Genomic DNA, 17,147 nt, shown 5'->3' with positions numbered 1-17,147 from the left:
CATTTGTGTTCTGTATGATAATAGCAGGTGTTTGCTCACCAGTGAGACATGAAGTAAAATTGCGGTCCTTTCTCCGCTCTGAAGCAGGGACGCAGCGGTGCTCGTGCACGTCTGGGGGAGGGGTTGGACGGAGCCCCGAGGAGATGCTACTTTCAAATCTTAATAGCTTTTCAACATTACCAACCCTGCCTTTTAAATTAACTTGCGTACATAACTGAAATTACATGACATATATACTTATATATATATAATATATAATTAAAATTATAAAATTATAATTTTTTTTTCTAAACCTAACCAAGTAGTTTTGTTTCAATTCACTAAGTTAACCAAGTGTTTAAAACCGAGACCGTTTCACAACAAGCGCCAGTCGCTGGGAAATGTATCACATATTGTTGCATTTCGAACTACTAGATCATTTCCATTTTACTTGGAGGACCGTTTCACAACTTATGTCGGTCACTGGAAAATATGTTTTCCTCGAAACGTAATTGAGAATGCAGTTCTGTTTTATTGGAACGTCATTTTTAGGAGACATGGTTGCTTACAGTGAATGCTGTATCTACTACACAATGTATGTGAAATATGATAATGTTAAAAAAGACAAGTTGTGTTCATCATTACATTTATGACCAGACACATAATTAATATATAGCTTGAAATAAATGAATATAGATGATAAATGAAAATGTATTATACCATTACAAAGTTAGACTATGACTATGCAGGGATTGTATTTCTAATAACTATTTATCTCAATATACTGTAAATTTATGAACAAAACATCCATCAAACACAGTAGAAATGCAGCTCTGCAGAAAGGACATACATATTTATTTTTTCACACATCAGTGAGGAAAAAATTGTTTCTTTAACAAGGATCTCAGAATGGAGGTCAATAAACTGTTCGGTTCATTCAGTGTAGCTTTAATTACTGTTTAAGGTTCTTTTGGTAATGGTTTAAATTAACAGCAATAATAATAAATGTACTCTTTAAATATGGATAGAAAAATTAAGTAGCCAGCATTTTTATATTCATCATTATGACATGCTTCATAAACATATTAGCATTCAGGTTAGCCAAATGCTAGGTTCGCATTGCCAGACCTATTTCCACAGCGCTGTGGAGTAAGGTATGGCTCCTATACATTCCAGAATGGGAGAAAAAAAAAACGCTCTGGGTTGCAATACAGTAACGTGAGCTATTTAAATTAGCTGGATACATGGTTAAACCTCATTTGCTCATTGTTTATCACGTGTGTATTTTGTCCACAGCAATCCCCACCCATCGGTCCCAAAACGTGCCAGTTAGATAGTAAATGCCATAAACTTTGTAAATCTTAACAACCATTCCCCGAAAGAACAAAGCAGCCCTGCCTTGTTGCACGATTAAATATTTCTTCAAAACTTGCCATTTTCAGCGTGTGGCTTGCTAGCTTGAAGGTTGTTGTTGTTGTTGGAAAAGCTGTGTCGCTGTGGGACAGCGTGGGACATCCGGCGGAACATTCAGCAGTGCTGGACGTGAGGCAATTATCCTGTAAAAGTACTGTCGTTAATCCAGACTAGCCAAATGCTAACATGTTAGCTAGCCTTCGAGCAAATGACTAACATTCAAACTGTTGACTTGAAACTGCTTCTTTTAGCTGCTACACAATATAAAACATTGTTTTTGTTAATTATTGTTTGACAATGAATTCAAATCAAAGGAGTGGAAAAGCTAGTATTTCAAAAAAGTGAGCATTATGCAAGGACTTATCAATTTGTTGAATGAACGAAGAGTAAATTGCCTCCAAACCCTGCAGGATAGTAAGACAATACAGGACTGTTTCCCAACCACATCTGAGCAATAAAATCTCCATACTTGTTTCCACTTAAAGGGGTATTTTACTGTAGCTTTTAGCACCTAGCTGTCTCCATGTTGAGGAACAGGTTAAACATCAACAATATAATATAATATATAATATAATGTCTATAAGGTAAGGGGAGCCAGAATGATTTACTGGACTGGATTGATTTAACAAAAAAGATATTTCATACTAACAAGAATATTGTAATGACAAGATAGACAGCTAGGTGTTCTGTGCATTTCAGTGAATCTCCCATCACTCTCCCATAAACATGCTCGTGATTCCTTTAAGTTCACAGAAAATGCGATCTTTCTGCCAAGACGTCTTTGGGAAACACCCACGCCCCTCTGCACCCTCCCTCCCTCATAAACAGAAAGGGCAGATAAAGTGCAACACCACCTCCAGGTCACTAGCTGCTGCTGCTGTCCTTCTGAGGGAGACACCTCTGCCAGGGGCTGTAGGGCAGCGCCAGCAGCAGGAAGAGGATCCCTCCCACGATGAGGACAGCCGCCGCACAGCCAATGCACGACACCGACCAGGAGAGCTCGTGGTGGAGAGGAACCGTGTGGTCGCTGGCCAGGAAGGCCAGGACGGACAGATGGAAAACCAACAGAGAGAGAAGCACCAGGACACCTGTGAATGAGACATTGGACACTGTCCTAATATTTTCTAAACAAATGAGTCCACAATCGTCGGCCCCTGGCAACCTAAAGAGCTCATCTAAAAACAATGTGTGGAGTCTCTCATTGCCAGACCTTACTCCACAGCGCTGCGGAGTAAGGTCTGGCCCCTAAACAGATAAATATTAAATTAAGTTAACTGTTCACACAATAGCGTTACCTATTAAATTAACTGGATATATGGTTAAATGTCAATCGGTCCCAAAACGTCCCAGTTAAATAGAAAATGCCGTAAACATATTCTTTATAAATCTTTAAAATCATTCCCTGAAAGAACCAAGCAAGCAGGCCTGCCTTGTTGCATGATCCAATTTTCTTTAAAACTTGCCATTTTCAGCATGTAGCTTGCTAGCTCAAAGTTTTATGTTGTTTCCCGAAAAGCACAGAGTTTTGCAAAGCTAGGGGCATCCGGCAGAATATCCGGCGGTGTCGGATGTTCTGACAATTATCCAGTAAATGAACTGTCGTCGATCCAGACTACCATGTTTGTTGTTGCCACTACTGACCTGACAGAATAAAGCAGACAGACGCTGGCTTGAGGAAGAAGATGATATTTTTACTGAGACACATGACGATGCATATGGCCCCCATCACCATCAAGAACAGGCTGAACAGGGCCAACATGGCTGTTGCTACATTCAGATCTGCACAGGGAAGGAGAACAACAACAACAACAACAACACAATTCTCACATTATTAGGAACACGTGTGGTTTTTGGAACTGGACTGATGACTAATCAAAGGGCTTTTAAGTACTTCTGGGACAAATCATTTCATAGGCATTATAGAGAACAGATGTTACTATGTATAAACAGTTTTTTTGAAAGCCTGAAATTTCTCAAAACTCTGCAACCTGCCACAACGCAATGCCACATCAACCGTCGATGCATTGCATTAACAAATCAAATCTGTGCAAGTGCACATTCCTGGTAGACTAATTTGCAACATGAAGTGTTAATCTTACAATAGCATAGAAAGACTGTCTCAAATAATTATTAACATCTGAAACCTGCAAACTATTGGATATATTAACTTATGGATTGTATTTCATCTTCACATGCCCCCTTTCTTTCCCACGCAGTAATATTTTCAGTCTGAAAGTGGTTAATTGCGGGCATGATACTTCTACAAAGATACATGTAAACATATCTGTGGATCTACGCAGAGAAGGGGGTTATGGGTAAAGAAGAGCTGATGCACAAACCTCCCAAATCTCAACAATCAAAATTGGTTAATCCGGCTAATATAAAAGTATAAACGAAATATCCCTTAGTGACACCCATGCCCGTTTGCTTACGCTCAAGTCAAGTCAATTTTATTTATATAGCTCAGAGTTGAGGATCAAAAGATTTTGTGATTGTTCAGGTTTTTGAGAAGGTCATCCTCCTCAATAGATTTTTGAAGATCATTCAACGCAAGAAAATGTATATCAACTTGGTTTTCGTGGATGTGATACGGTAAAAGTGTCTCTTCATGATTCCCCTTAATTCCTCATTTTTATCACAAACGATTTACATTAAGTGAGATATTTGTGATCTCAAATCACAACAAACAACTCTAGTATGTATTTGATACACTTGTATACTGTATTTATTAAATCACTACAGTGTGATAGTGATGTGGCACCGGCAAACAATGAGATTTAAATGTACGTCTGTCTTTCTTCATTCAGCGTATGGCACTGTGTGATCTTAATACATTATGAAGCTGCCAGTGAAATGAGAGGTTAGACGGCAGCTCGGAGACACTTGAACGCAGAGTAGGCGGAATAGATTTCAACCACTCACAGAGCAGACAATGGCCAACCTGAAAGAGTGTGGCGAGGAGGTGAAGGGAGACCCGAGAGAAAAGGAAAGGACAGAGAAAGGCAGAGATAAATCGTGGGAGAGATGACAGACAGGGGACTGAAGAATAAAGAAAAGAGCATCAGAAGAGGAAGATGAAGGGGCAAAGAGCAAGGCAGAGAGTGAGAGAGAGAGAGAGAGAGAGGTGGAGAAGAAGAAAAGAGGTAAAGAAAGGAGGGAGTGGGCGGATAAGGTAGGAAGGTGAGAGGCCACGAGAGCCGAAAGAGGTTTGTGACTCACTCTTCTGTGTCGTCTTCTGAAACATCACAGCATTTTCCCCCGTGGTAAAAAACTTGAAGTAGGTGCAGTTTGATTCTGAAGAAGAAAAAGATGGGAGGAAGAGAAACAGCTACTGTAAATAAGAGTAATCTGCTGGAGTTGCACACAATCTTTATCAGGTCAAGTCAACTTTATTTTCAGTTCTGCAATATGTGCCAGACATTCAGAGCAATGGAAAATCTGTTTCTCTCCGACCCACGGTGCAATAAGGACAGGTACAAGTATAATATAAAAGTAATATATCCAAATAAAAAATAAAAAAGATAAGTAATACTGTATATACAATTTAAAAAAGGTAAAAAAAAAAAAATTGTAGTATATACAATGAAATAATAAATTCTAAATAGTGCAAATGTATGGCAAAACCGAAACAGTACAGAAAACTAAAGACATGATGAACAACTTATTGACATTCAAGCAGCCACATCTCTCTCAGCCCTTTACACTTTAGGTTCAGCAATTCTCTATCAAACATAATCAGCCGTGAACGACAATAACGAACTCAAGGTGACAATCCAATGCTTCCTGCTCAATTAGCATTCTGCCGTCCTGATGATGTGTTACAGTAATTAGAGTTTGGTCGTCAAATAGAATGTGACACCTCTGTCTGTTCCCTTGCACATTTGCGCACACGAGCAAGCAAAACACGCACACACATCACTCCTAATTAGTGTGATCAAAGCCGCATCCTCAGAGTATTCTGGTTTTTTTTCTTTCCCACGATAGCTATCAGCATTACATTATTTGATACAGGTCATGTAAACAGCATATTCTGGTTGGCTATTCCGAATGAGGCCTTTTTCCGAATATAGCATTTTCTGGTTAAGACGTGGGATATGCCGGTATTATTCAAGGTTTTAGAGGCCTTCTTTGGACTGCAGCGCATTCAGAATATGCGTCTCAATCAGAGTTTTTACTGCATGCTTATGGTCAGCTCTGTGCGTTGCTGTAGTTGCTGTGGTTGCTGTACACAAACCAACCAACCAACAGTTTGCAAGGCTGCAGACCCGATAAGAAGGAGAAACACAGCTTCTTTTAAACGTTATCAAAGACATGGATATCAACAGCTTTTTGGATATGCGCACACATTGCTACGTCGACCTTTTCAAGAAGCTGGTTAAAGAAATGAAAGAGGGAGGCTGTGTTCGCACTTTCAAACAAGTCTGCCGTCACGGGTAAACTTTGAAAAAAATCTTATTTTGCATGGCTACATGTAAACAGGATTATTAGTGGAATATTTACTTTCATTCGCCATGTAAACACCTTAGTTGGAATATCGTCTTTTTCGGAATAAGGGCAAAAACCGGAATATTATGTGCATGTAACTGTGTAACATTTATCATTCCTATGTCACTTTATAGAACAATGTTTAATGATGTACTCTGTACACACTGGTGGTGGGTGGTGATGGCACAGTGGATGTGACACATGCCTTTGGTGTGGAAGATCTGGGTTCAATTCCCACTGCGATACATCAAACAATGTGTCCCTGAGCAAGACACTTAACCCATATTTGCTCCAGAGGCGTGTAACCTCTGACATATAGAGCAATTGTAAGTTGCTTTGGATAAAAGCGTCAGCTAAATGACACATAATGTAATAACGTAATACTCAATGCAGTTACCACTATGGAGTGGCAGAATTATAAAAGTCCAGTCACTACAGTACAAACATGTACTACTTTAATCCGGTAAGAAGAGGCCTCTTGGTATTTCATCCCAACACTGACATTTAAAACTGGGCACTTTTTATCCAACCATGCAAATAGTTTTTCCTTATATATCCTTTTCATCAATGTTGGATATACTGGACTGTCTCCCAAAGGCCCACTATTGCATTGCGCTACTTGGCCATTGCGAGATTTATCCTACAGTACAACCAATCTACTACTATCTACTGTACAGTATGTCTATTTTTTTAAATGTTAAAAAGTCCTTGGGCACACTGCAACCTCATTAACTACTAAGCCAGTAACCCTGTGAATCTTTCTCACTTGTTTTGCTGAAAGTCAAACGGGTATCTTTGACTGAAATCAATGACGAACACACACAGAGAGCTCTTGGTGGACTTTTCTGTCTGTCTCTGTTATGTGAGTCATTCTTCAAAAGGGTGCTCATACAGGTGAGTCATGGAAAAGGGGTGGAAATACTGCAAATAGCTTTAATAATCGTTTTCCACACTCTACCACAGTTAGACATCCAACTGTCATTTTCAACCCATAGTCCTTTGTTATTTCCATTAGCTGTTCTTGCACCTGTAATGAGAAACCTATAAAAACTTAAGAGTTAAATGGTATAGTTCGGAAGTGGGATTGTATGAGGTAGCCTACTTATCCATCTACAGTCAGTGTATTACCTACAGCAGAACACAGGAGTTGCTGGTCTGCCGCTGCCTCCATCGGCTAGTTAGTTTGTGTTATTGTGTCACTTTGGTGTTCTAAAAGGGTTAGAAAAATAACAAACTACCAGCAACTCCCGTGTTCTGCGAAGAAAGAAATTAGCACATGGGTGAAATTAGCCTTCAGGGTTTTCTTCCAGAAAGGGTGTATTTAAACCCAAACCACTATTTTATTCTTAAACCAAGTAGTTTTGTTGCCTAAACCTTAAGAGATTTCTGGCAGAAAGCCCTGAAGTCTAACTGCCCCCATGTGCGTCTGGAGGCTTTGACGAGAGCATAGATAAAAGCTTCAGGTCCCCCTGCTGAAACTTAATCAGCACTGAAAATATTCTTAATATAGCGTACACTTCAACCAATATTGATCTTTCTAGGTGGGCCTTTTTTAAGGTGTCTGAAATACTTGTAGCTGCTGCCCCCGTCCACAGCAGTACATTGCTTTGCATCTGTCGGTCCTCCTGCCTGCTTCTCCAAACTGAGGGCATGCCGACTTCCATCTACAAAGACTATGGAGAAGAAGCTCATACAGTACACCAGAGTTCAAAACATCTGAACTATCCCTTTAAACGAGACTAACAACCTACAACTCGAATAAGATGGTGTACAGCAGCAGAACTGGGCTTTTTCTTAACTTAGTTAATTACATTTTCATATTTTTTTGTAGTATTCTATAGTATAAGCAATTTTCTTTGTTGCATATCTGAATATTGCTTTGTGTGTCTGGTTTAGCAAATGTATTTAGTGGGCTATACTGCTGTCTTGGCCAGTTCTCCTTTATCAGGGTCTTATTTTTTCATGTAAAATAAAAATAAGATGGATAAATAAATGGTTAGCGAAACCTTGGCAACTCTGAATACAAATTAAAAATCACTTATTTAGACACCCAAAACAAAATGATGGGTATTTTTGCCCAAGAGCTGAGGACTTCCAAAATCCAAATGATGTTTCCCTTCACCCAAAAGCAACTTGTGGACTTGTGTTCACTCAGACTATGTAACAATGATTCAGGCAGTTAGTCAGCCAGAGCATTCATCCAGCCAGCCATCAAACAGGGAGCCAAGCATCATTTGTCTAGCCAAAGAATCAGGTAGACCTCTCATTCATGCTAACTCACTCCCTCAAACTGAGCTGTCCAACAAGTTTGACAAACGTCCAGTCGGCCAGCTGATATGTCAATCATCAGCTTATAACTCCCTTCCTCACACAGACCAGCTAGTCTGGCTATCACCAGACCAAGCTCAATCTTTTAAGATTGAACATTAGTCTGGGGAGTCTGCTCTGTATTTTCTACTGCACAAGAGGTGTGATCAACTGACATAGTTCAAATGACTCTTGGCAATGACAATGGGATAGTCCTTCAACCAATCACACCAACGATCCGGGTGACGTAGCAGCGACAGCGGCATCAGCGGTTTGCTGCACTTCGGTGGCCACTATGTTGAATGTAAACAAGAAGCTGCTTGGTCACTTCTCTATCGTCATCGTGTTAAACCCGCCAATAGCGCGCCAGGTGGATAAGCCAGTTTGTGATTGGTCCCCGCAAAATTGTAACGGAAGCAGGATAGATAAACGTACAGGTTTCCAGCCTGAGCTGCAGGGCGAAATCAAATCGCCGGCAGATCGGGCTGGGTTTACCCAGTCTACAGACCAGCCAGCCGCCATCATAAAAGTTAGACAGCCATCCACCCAGCGGGTCAGTAGATTTATGAGTCACCTCCGGGTAGATCAGCAGGTCCACAGCTCTCTCTCTCTGGGTCAATATCAGACACCCACAATGTCTTTGTGCAGCCCTTCCACAGGCCGTAGTGAGCTGTCAGGCAAGTCTGCAACATCAAAATCAGAGAGGTTTGTTTTAAGACAACATCAGCATCAACATTCTTTTATACATCACAGTGTTTAGCTTTATACACCAAAAAGTGATTTATGTCTAACAGGAAATTACTCTTTAGTTGTGGTTTTTGTCCTTGTGTTTCTTTCATGTCAGTGAAAAGAATTAAGTCACACACAGAAGTTCCAGTTTATTGTTATTTCCAATATTTCACCTGGTTGTTATAGAAACTCTTTGACGGTGCCAGCTCCACCCAGAACTCTGTCCCCACCCCAAGGACTGTCAGGACTACGCCCACGATGGCCACGAAGAATGCCAACTTGATCTGGTGACAACACAATAGATAAAAGTATGCTAATGTTAAGAGGAAATCTGAAATTACAAAACTGAATCACAAAGAAATTGAAAGAGCTGGCAAGAGCAAGTCTACATGCCCATAGTAGTAAGCACCATGTCTAGCTTTTTATATATATGTATACATTTTATTTGAATTTACTCCCTCTGACATTTCTTTTTACAGCTTTTAGTCCCCTTGCACCCTCCTTTTCTCAGGCACTTACAACAATCATGCTCTTGCCGTCATTTATTGTCTGTGGGAGTTCAGTGCATAGGGGATGGACATTGGAACTGGTCCATAAAGTGCTGTGATACACACAAAGAAAACAAGAGATCTAATTAATCAAGATGAGCTTAGAGTAGATATCCTACAGTAATGTGCAGTGAGGAAGTAACAATACTGAAGGGAAAGAACAATCTCTGAATGTTTAATGTCCTCAGCAGATGAATATCAACCCCCAAACAAGCAGTTGAGATGTGTGGGTGGCTCTTGTACTTCTGTGTGGAGAAACAGTAAGGACTTTTTGGCTGGTTATTTCAGGTATGCATTATCTTTAGAATACTAGAGTAGGGAATTAAGGACCTCTAAACTATTTATATACAGTATGTGTGGGAAAAATGTCAAAGTGAAACAGAAGAGCTTGACATCTCAGCTGACTAAGTCAACTTAGAGCAATTTAACGCATTCTCATTACCGACTTTATACGATATCGTACGAAAAGTTAAGCACACCAATTCGTATGATATGCTACGAAATTAGGCGACCACCGGCAACAGAGCAGTTGCTAGTTGAGTTAAGCCGACAAAAGGTGACTTTGAGCCAGGTACAGAGCACCGCGAGATGACGGACATCACAGTTATGTATGAAAAAGTGAGTTAAGGTTAGGCACTAAAACGACTAGTTAAGTTTAGGTAAAAGGTCGTGGTTTGGATTAAAACACTCCCGAGGAACAAACACACGTTTCCTGGGTGTTCTCCCCAGGAAGCGAACTCCGCTCCCCTGCTTGAAAGCGCTATGTTTTATAACCCACCCATCCCCCTGACCTCGTTCTTATACAGCAGCAGTCAATGTGGTGCATACAGCAAAAAATACATGGAATACATACGAATTACAGTGCATTACTTTTCATAGCTATATGTACGAATGGTTCATGAGAACAGCCTAAGCATTTATATCCCTCCTGCAGATTACTCACATGGTTTTTACAACATTTTATCTCCGTAATGTCAAAGACCTGCATTTGACATTTTGTAAGTACTTATTTTCTAACAACAGAAGTCCTTCAACTGCTCTTGTGGAGTGTTCCCTGCCCTTTGGACGAGCCTGATTTCAGTTGAAAAAGCAGCTGAATGACTGATGGGTTCCATTAGCTCCAAAGTATTTTCATACAGCCTAAGGGGGAACACACATTCACACAATATGAAAACAGTCACCTTCCCTTCCTGGGCCTCACTCATGGCGTGTCCTGCTGACGTCGTCCTGCGGCGCTTGTTCCCCCCACCGCGTCCAGTCATGAGGCCGGACAGACCTCCTCCAGCACCCTGGGGTGCTCCTACTGTTGCAAGCGCCGTTCCTGGCGGTGCCATGCGGCCGTCATCATCGGCCATAGAAAAGGCAGACCACATGTTGTGATGAAATAGAAAACAACTAAGACAGCTGAGTGGTGTTTAGTTTAGCAGCTAAGTTTGCCTTGTGCTTTGCCCTCGACAGGGATGGTTAAAAAAGAACAAAAACAGAGGAAAACTGTTGTCAGTTTGTGCCCATTTAAAAAAAAAAACAGGACAAATACCTGAGACAGTATAAAAGTAAAATAATGTCCAACAGGTGTATCTGACAGAAAGGAAGGAAAAGCACAGGAAGAGGTAGAAATATGAACCTTAAAAGAAAACAATGTGATAAGAACAGCGGAAAAAAACGGTATACAAAAGCAGAATAAAAAAGTTGAAATCCAAAGAGTCTTCTTGGTATCAAAAACTAAACATACTTCTGTGAAAAACGTTCTTAGACAAAGGCAGGAATCAGCCTTCTCTTGAGAAAAAGCCCCAGAAAAAATGGCGGTTTTGACGACGGATGCAAAACTGATAAATGAATCATAATGAAAAAAGAAAAAAATGACAGAAAATGTGTGTAGAAAAATGCAGCCGCTGAGAGTCTGTAGAGGTAGAAGTCAGGAGTGGATGAAGTGATGTAACCTGGTGATGGAAATGGAAAGAAAAAAAAAGGAGAAAGTAAAAGTAACTAGAAGGCATTTATATACATAATGCCCTTAGACAGATGTTCTGGTCTTTTGCACAAACTTCAGTTTATAAAGAACAGATATGTATAGATGGAGGAATTATGCAGGCGTAGACATTGCTGCACATTTAATGGTACAAAAATAAACCAAGAAGCAGTATCAATCAATGCTAGCAGTATTAGCACTGTGCTTTCTCCACTGATATACCACGTCAATCAGAATTAGCTTTGTAGAGATAAAGTAGAGAATCATACTGTGTCTGTGTACACGTACGTGTTTCACATGTGTAGACACACTTGCATTTATAGGTGCATAAAATCTCTTTAGGCCAGAATTTTGGACCCATGTGGATGTGAGCGATATGGAAAATAACTTCACTTCTTTGGGAATTTCCATCTTAAATTTGTTATGAGAACTGTAACATTCATTTTTCAACAGGAAAAAAAACATAGGTGTGAGGAAAACAACATGAAAGACAAACAGAGACACAGACACAGTTGTTTAACTCCAATAAGGGTTGCACGCTGGCCGGGGGCAAGTAAAACGCCACGTCGGGCAAGTAAATATAACATCCCGTAACTGCCACGATCTCACTTAAAACTGGACCGATTTCAAAGATTGTTGTTCCCTTCAGTCACTTAGACACAAAACATAGTAAAGTAGGGTCCAGGTTGAAAAAAACGGTAGTTACCCTTTATCTATGTACGTGCCTCGCATTTTGATTTTGGATCACAAGGTGAAAGGTCACCTAGCTACTGCACCATTTCTTTCATAGACCTGGGAAGGTGCTGTGTTTCTTAAAAAAAAAAACAGTTGCATATTGAGATACCATCACACTGCAGGCAAAATTTGAGATAAGAACATATTAAAATACAGACTGCAAAAACATATCACTAAATACCCTCTTAGTTGCTGGTTTGGGATATATCCGTTTACAATCTTTGATGACATCCATCTCTTGTTCTTATGCCAAATGAATGTAATGTAATGGAGTGCATGGGGCAAATGGGGTGTGGACCCCTTGCTGCCAAAATCATCAAAATGTCAAAGACTGACAGGTTGCCAGAACTCTAATGGGTCCAGTAACTTTAGAGTAAAAGCATTTGTTCCTCTGTAATTGGGCAGTGTGAAAACAAACAAGTCAGATCTAAAAAATGTAAGAAAATAAGTCTTTCTATTTTAGTCTATGTAAACCAAAGACAGTAACTGTACGTATCATCCAGAATTCGGAAACTTCCTCAGTTGAAGCTTCTGATAGAAGACAAGCTTCCTCCAATCACAAATAATTATCTGTGCTGTCTGTTCTGCTTTTTTCTATCAGAACAGAAAAGCAATGTAAAAGCACTTGCAGCATAGTGGAATCACAATCAGTTGTCTATTTTGAGATGTTATGTGACCGCAAAACACAACAGAAAAAACACTCAGCGTACTGTATCATAACCTGCTGTCTATTCTGAGACGCTTTGTGGTACCTCAGCGCACACAAAAACACTCATCATGTTCAAGCCATAGCCAATTATCTATTCCGAGAAGCTCTGTGATGGAGAAGTCACGCAGATACGCTGCCGATGAATTGAATCTTAAGTCCTTTATGTCTGTAGGGTGAATGAAGCAGCTGTCCCGCTGCATTCCACCAGGATGTGGTGACAACAGACATGACATGCCGTCCTCCCTCTTGTTAGCAAAAATGAAACACATTCCCTGGGGAGAGCACATAACTTTGCTTTCCCATCACAGTCTGTCTTGTTAACAAGCTAACAAGCTACAGAGTGGAAGTTTAGGATCGTTTTCCGGCAATGTTCTCCATGGAATACAGGTAATAAGACAAAACGGCACAGTGTAATACATAAAAAAATACACTTTCACACATATTTAACTCATACCCTGTTAGTAACTCACACCTTATCAGTTCAAACACTGACACGGCTATTTAGATTCAGTCACCAAGTACCTCATTAAGAGAATCTGCAGGTACATTTATGCTGCAGTAGTGCACCAGTAAGAAATGTACCAAATCCCAACTGGTTGTTAATAATAAACAAGATGCTTCATGTACAGTAGTACAGTGGTTCTCAAGCTTTTTTCAATAATGTACCCCCTTTGAACAGTTTTTTTAAGCCATGTACCCCCTAACCAGTGCGAATAATTTTTGGTAGAAAAAAAAAAGTCTCTATAAAGAGGAACAATACAGCGATGTCAACGACAGATTTACTAAACAACAGCCTTGTATCTGGAAAACATTTAAATGCTGATGAAAAAAGGCGACAAAAACGTAAAAAAAAAAAAAAAAAAAAGAAAAAACGACAAAACCACGATAAAAAGACGGTACAAAGAAGGAAGTAAGGCAAGAATAGGTCGAAAATAGTAATAAAAACTTCAAAAACAAAACACAGTAGAAAGAAGGAAGGCAACACTAGGGCGACAAAAGTGACAAAAAATTCAAAAAAGCGACAAAAACTTTTAAAAAAGCAGAAAAAAACTTTGAAGAAAATAAGACATTAGAATAAGACATTAGAAAAAAAAAACTTCAAAAAAAGGTGACAAACTTTGAAAAAAGCAACAAACTTGGAGAAAAGAAGACAGTAGAAGTAACTACAGCCTTGCAACTGAAAAACATTTGGCAAAAAAATGTCACGTACCCCCTTCAGTCCTCCAAAGTACCCCTAGGGGTACACGTACTCCTATTTGAGAACCACTGGTGTAGTCTATGCAGTAACCCCAAAAGAAATTACTTAAGTCATCATTCTATTTAAGCCTAAAAGAAAGTCTTTTTGTCACAAATACTGTGTAAATGTAAAAAAGTTTTTTTAAGTCCTTTGTCTTGACCCCTGAGTGTAGACATTCAGTTTTACCATTTGAAAATATTAGGGCTGTCAATCGATTAAAAAATGTAATCTAATTAATTACATACTCTGTGATTAATTAATCGAAATTAATCGCATACATAATTAATGGTGCATGAACCGATACTTTTTAAGAAAGTAAAAAAAGAAAAGAAAAAAAAGGGTACTAAACAACAGTTGGTGACATTAAAGAACGGCTTGTTTATTGCTAAGGCCATATGGTCAAAATTAAATGATTTAATAATAATGTATAACAGTAACATTAACTTATTTCACTAGTAAATTGCTGTTGAACGACAAAAACAACAACCAGATAGGAAAAGGACATTTACAACAACTTCAAATGCACCACGAGGCTGTAGTTTACCAGTTTCATTGAGCGCACCGTCTGTGTTGTTTTTCCGACGGTCGCTGCAGATTGTTACATACCGGTGTTGAATCCTCTACAGTAAAACACAGTCACACTTTACACCGTTTAGCGTTAGCTGTCAGCATTGTAACCGTGTTTAATCCAGCTACTAGCTAGCGGTAGGCTAACGTTAGCTGCTGTCGAGTGTAGTGTTAACTAGCTAGCGGTAGGCTAACATTAGCTGCTGTTGAGGATAGTGTTAACTAGCGTCACAGGCAGCGGTGTTTGTGTTGCCTGTAACGTCTTCAGAGCACCAGAGAGAAGTGCAGACATATCAGTGGCACCAGATTTTCGTCTGTATGCAAACGTCAATATGGAATGGATTAATCTGCGTTAATTTTTTTAATGCGTTATTTTTTCTCTGATTAATTAATCGAAATTAACGCGTTATTTTGACAGCCCTAGAAAATATTCAAATTGAATAAAAGGAAGAAGGCTTATATTTCAGTTGGGTAAATGTTAAATTAATCTACAAATATTTGAGATATTTAGACAAACTGAAATCATTAGATTTGACAAAAGAGAATTAAGAACTTATCCACTCAAAGCAGTTGACAGCATGTCAATAAAAGATTAATTGTTGCTTAATCTTCACTCAAAATGGTCATTGCAGTACAAATTTTAAACATAACTGAGTAATTGATTTTTTTTTTTTTTTATTCTAAGGATATTAGGATAATATTATTAGCCTACTAGTAGTAGAAGAAGAAGAAGTTATACAGGTAGTGTCGTAGTGATAGTAAAACACATTCTCACTCCCAACTTGTCGCATACAGATGCTTTGGTGTAATTTTTCAACACACAGAGTAGGGCTAGGTTTAGGTAGTGGTAGTAGGTGCCGCCAGAAATTCCGCCGGATGTCCTTCTTTTCGGCCAGATGTCCGTTACCTTCCGCTTCTTTGTGTTGGAATTTTAAACTCAATTTATGACTGAGGACTATCAACTGCTCCTCAGATCTCTGCAGGGTAAATCCAGACAGCTAGCTAGACTATCTGTCCAATCTGAGTTTTCTGTTGCATGACTAAAACAACTTTTAAACGTACACGTTCCACCAAAACAAGTTCCTTCCCGAGGCTATTTGCAGTGGCACTGGGGCTCCATCCGGTGCTTAGCAACGCCCAAGACCATTGTGATTGGTTTAAAGAAATGCCAATAAACCACAGCACGTTTTTCTCCCATCCCGAAGTACTGTGTGGACTAGCCAGACCTTCCTCCACAGCGCTGTGGAGGAATTGTAGGTCAATGCTGTTTTCCAAAGAGATATGCAATGAATGAGGTAGGCACTGAGCATCTTGTTCAAACGCACTTTGGCAGGCACATCAAACCTGCAACCTTTCTGTTAGAGACAGCATGAACTACTCTTCAACTGGAACAAACAACTGCAATACTGATGTTAACAATACTACTGTCTGTATTTTTCACTACTGGGTTATTATGTGCTGTATTGAATTTATTAGCATACTGTTCCTGATAAGTCCAACACTAAAACCAGGGTTGTATATATTAATAAATAAATTGGAATATGTCAAGGAACAAATATATTTCTACTTAATACATATATAAAACCACAGTAAACAACCAAGCAACATTCACATCTGTCATTACAGAACAAGTTAGTTAAAGTATAAAGTTAGTGGTCAAGAATATGAAAGCATTTAGTAAATGTTGCTGTCCTTACTCATGACATCTGACCATGGCTTTCTTTATAAGGCATCCAATTGGCCTCACTGGAAAAGTAGCATTGAAGCATGAGGAAGGAACTCATTACAGCGGCTGTCGCCAGCGACAAACACTCTTTAAAAAGTTCACTCTCTTCTCACTGTCTCCAAGAATATGTCAAAATGGAATTTTGCTCTGAGGAGAAAGTTCCTGCGTTATGTCAAAGCAAACTGGACTCCATTAACACTTGCAACGTTTGAAGAAGAAGCCATTTCAGCTTTATTCACCCCACTAGCTCAACCCCCCCTCCCCCCAAACAGTTTAGCAGACAAACAATATCATGCTAAAATTAGACACATTAGTTTTATTTTTTCCCTCTTTAAGAGGTGCTGCACGCGCGCTCCACAACGCTCGCCGCCACTTCACACATATCACAACAATGGTATTAACAAGTTGCTGACCTGGTTTTTGTGTGTGTGCTTCTGCTCGGAGTGACTGAGGGCAAGGCGAGGAGAGGGAGTGAGCGAGGGAGAGAGAGGTGGGCGGGTGAGGGGGGGAGGGCAAAAGAGGGTGGAGGTCCAAGTAGGAGTCGGTGTTACGTCCGAGGGAGGATGGGGGGTTTATTTAAGAGTGCACGTGTGTGTGTGTGGAGGTGAAAAAGAGGATCAGCTTATACCCTAAGTGTATGTGTGTGTGTGGGTCTGTCTGTCTGTCTGTCTGTCTGTCTGTCTGTCTGTGTGTGTGTGTGTGTGTGTGTGTGTGTGTGTGTGTGTGTGTGTGTGTGTGTGTGT

General features: G+C 39.8%; 1 protein-coding gene across 2 annotated transcripts; it reads right to left on the bottom strand.

Moving 5' to 3' along the window:
- Positions 1-1,295: 1,295 nt before the first annotated feature.
- Positions 1,296-16,919, bottom strand: LOC116046391 (voltage-dependent calcium channel gamma-6 subunit-like). Of its 2 annotated transcripts, none has more exons than XM_031294741.2 (7): positions 16,818-16,919; positions 10,643-11,401; positions 9,087-9,197; positions 8,759-8,867; positions 4,612-4,686; positions 3,034-3,171; positions 1,296-2,480 (listed from the first exon to the last, which is right to left on the bottom strand). In XM_031294741.2, the coding sequence occupies exons 2-7, from the start codon at positions 10,832-10,834 to the stop codon at positions 2,257-2,259; spliced, it is 849 nt and encodes a 282-aa protein (XP_031150601.1). In that variant the 5' UTR covers positions 10,835-11,401; positions 16,818-16,919; the 3' UTR covers positions 1,296-2,256. The 2 variants fall into 2 exon arrangements, with proteins under 2 accessions (XP_031150601.1, XP_031150602.1); XM_031294742.2 differs by lacking the exon at positions 16,818-16,919 and adding an exon at positions 16,376-16,627.
- Positions 16,920-17,147: the final 228 nt, after the last annotated feature.

Source organism: Sander lucioperca, chromosome 16 (assembly GCF_008315115.2).
Source record: "Sander lucioperca isolate FBNREF2018 chromosome 16, SLUC_FBN_1.2, whole genome shotgun sequence".
NCBI lineage: Eukaryota > Metazoa > Chordata > Actinopteri > Perciformes > Percidae > Sander > Sander lucioperca.
This window is presented reverse-complemented; position numbering and strand designations above follow the sequence as displayed.

Bases quoted from the DNA above. Each gene is read 5' to 3' on its own strand.
- LOC116046391 (XM_031294741.2), bottom strand. From the start codon at position 10,834: ATGTGGTCTGCCTTTTCTATGGCCGATGATGACGGCCGCATGGCACCG. The intron at 4,687-8,758 runs GTGACTCATAAA...TTTCTTCTTCAG, and splicing joins ACCTGCTGATCTACCCGGAG to AATCAAACTGCACCTACTTC. The intron at 3,172-4,611 runs GTGAGTCACAAA...TTCCCTGTGCAG, and splicing joins TCAGAAGACGACACAGAAGA to ATCTGAATGTAGCAACAGCC.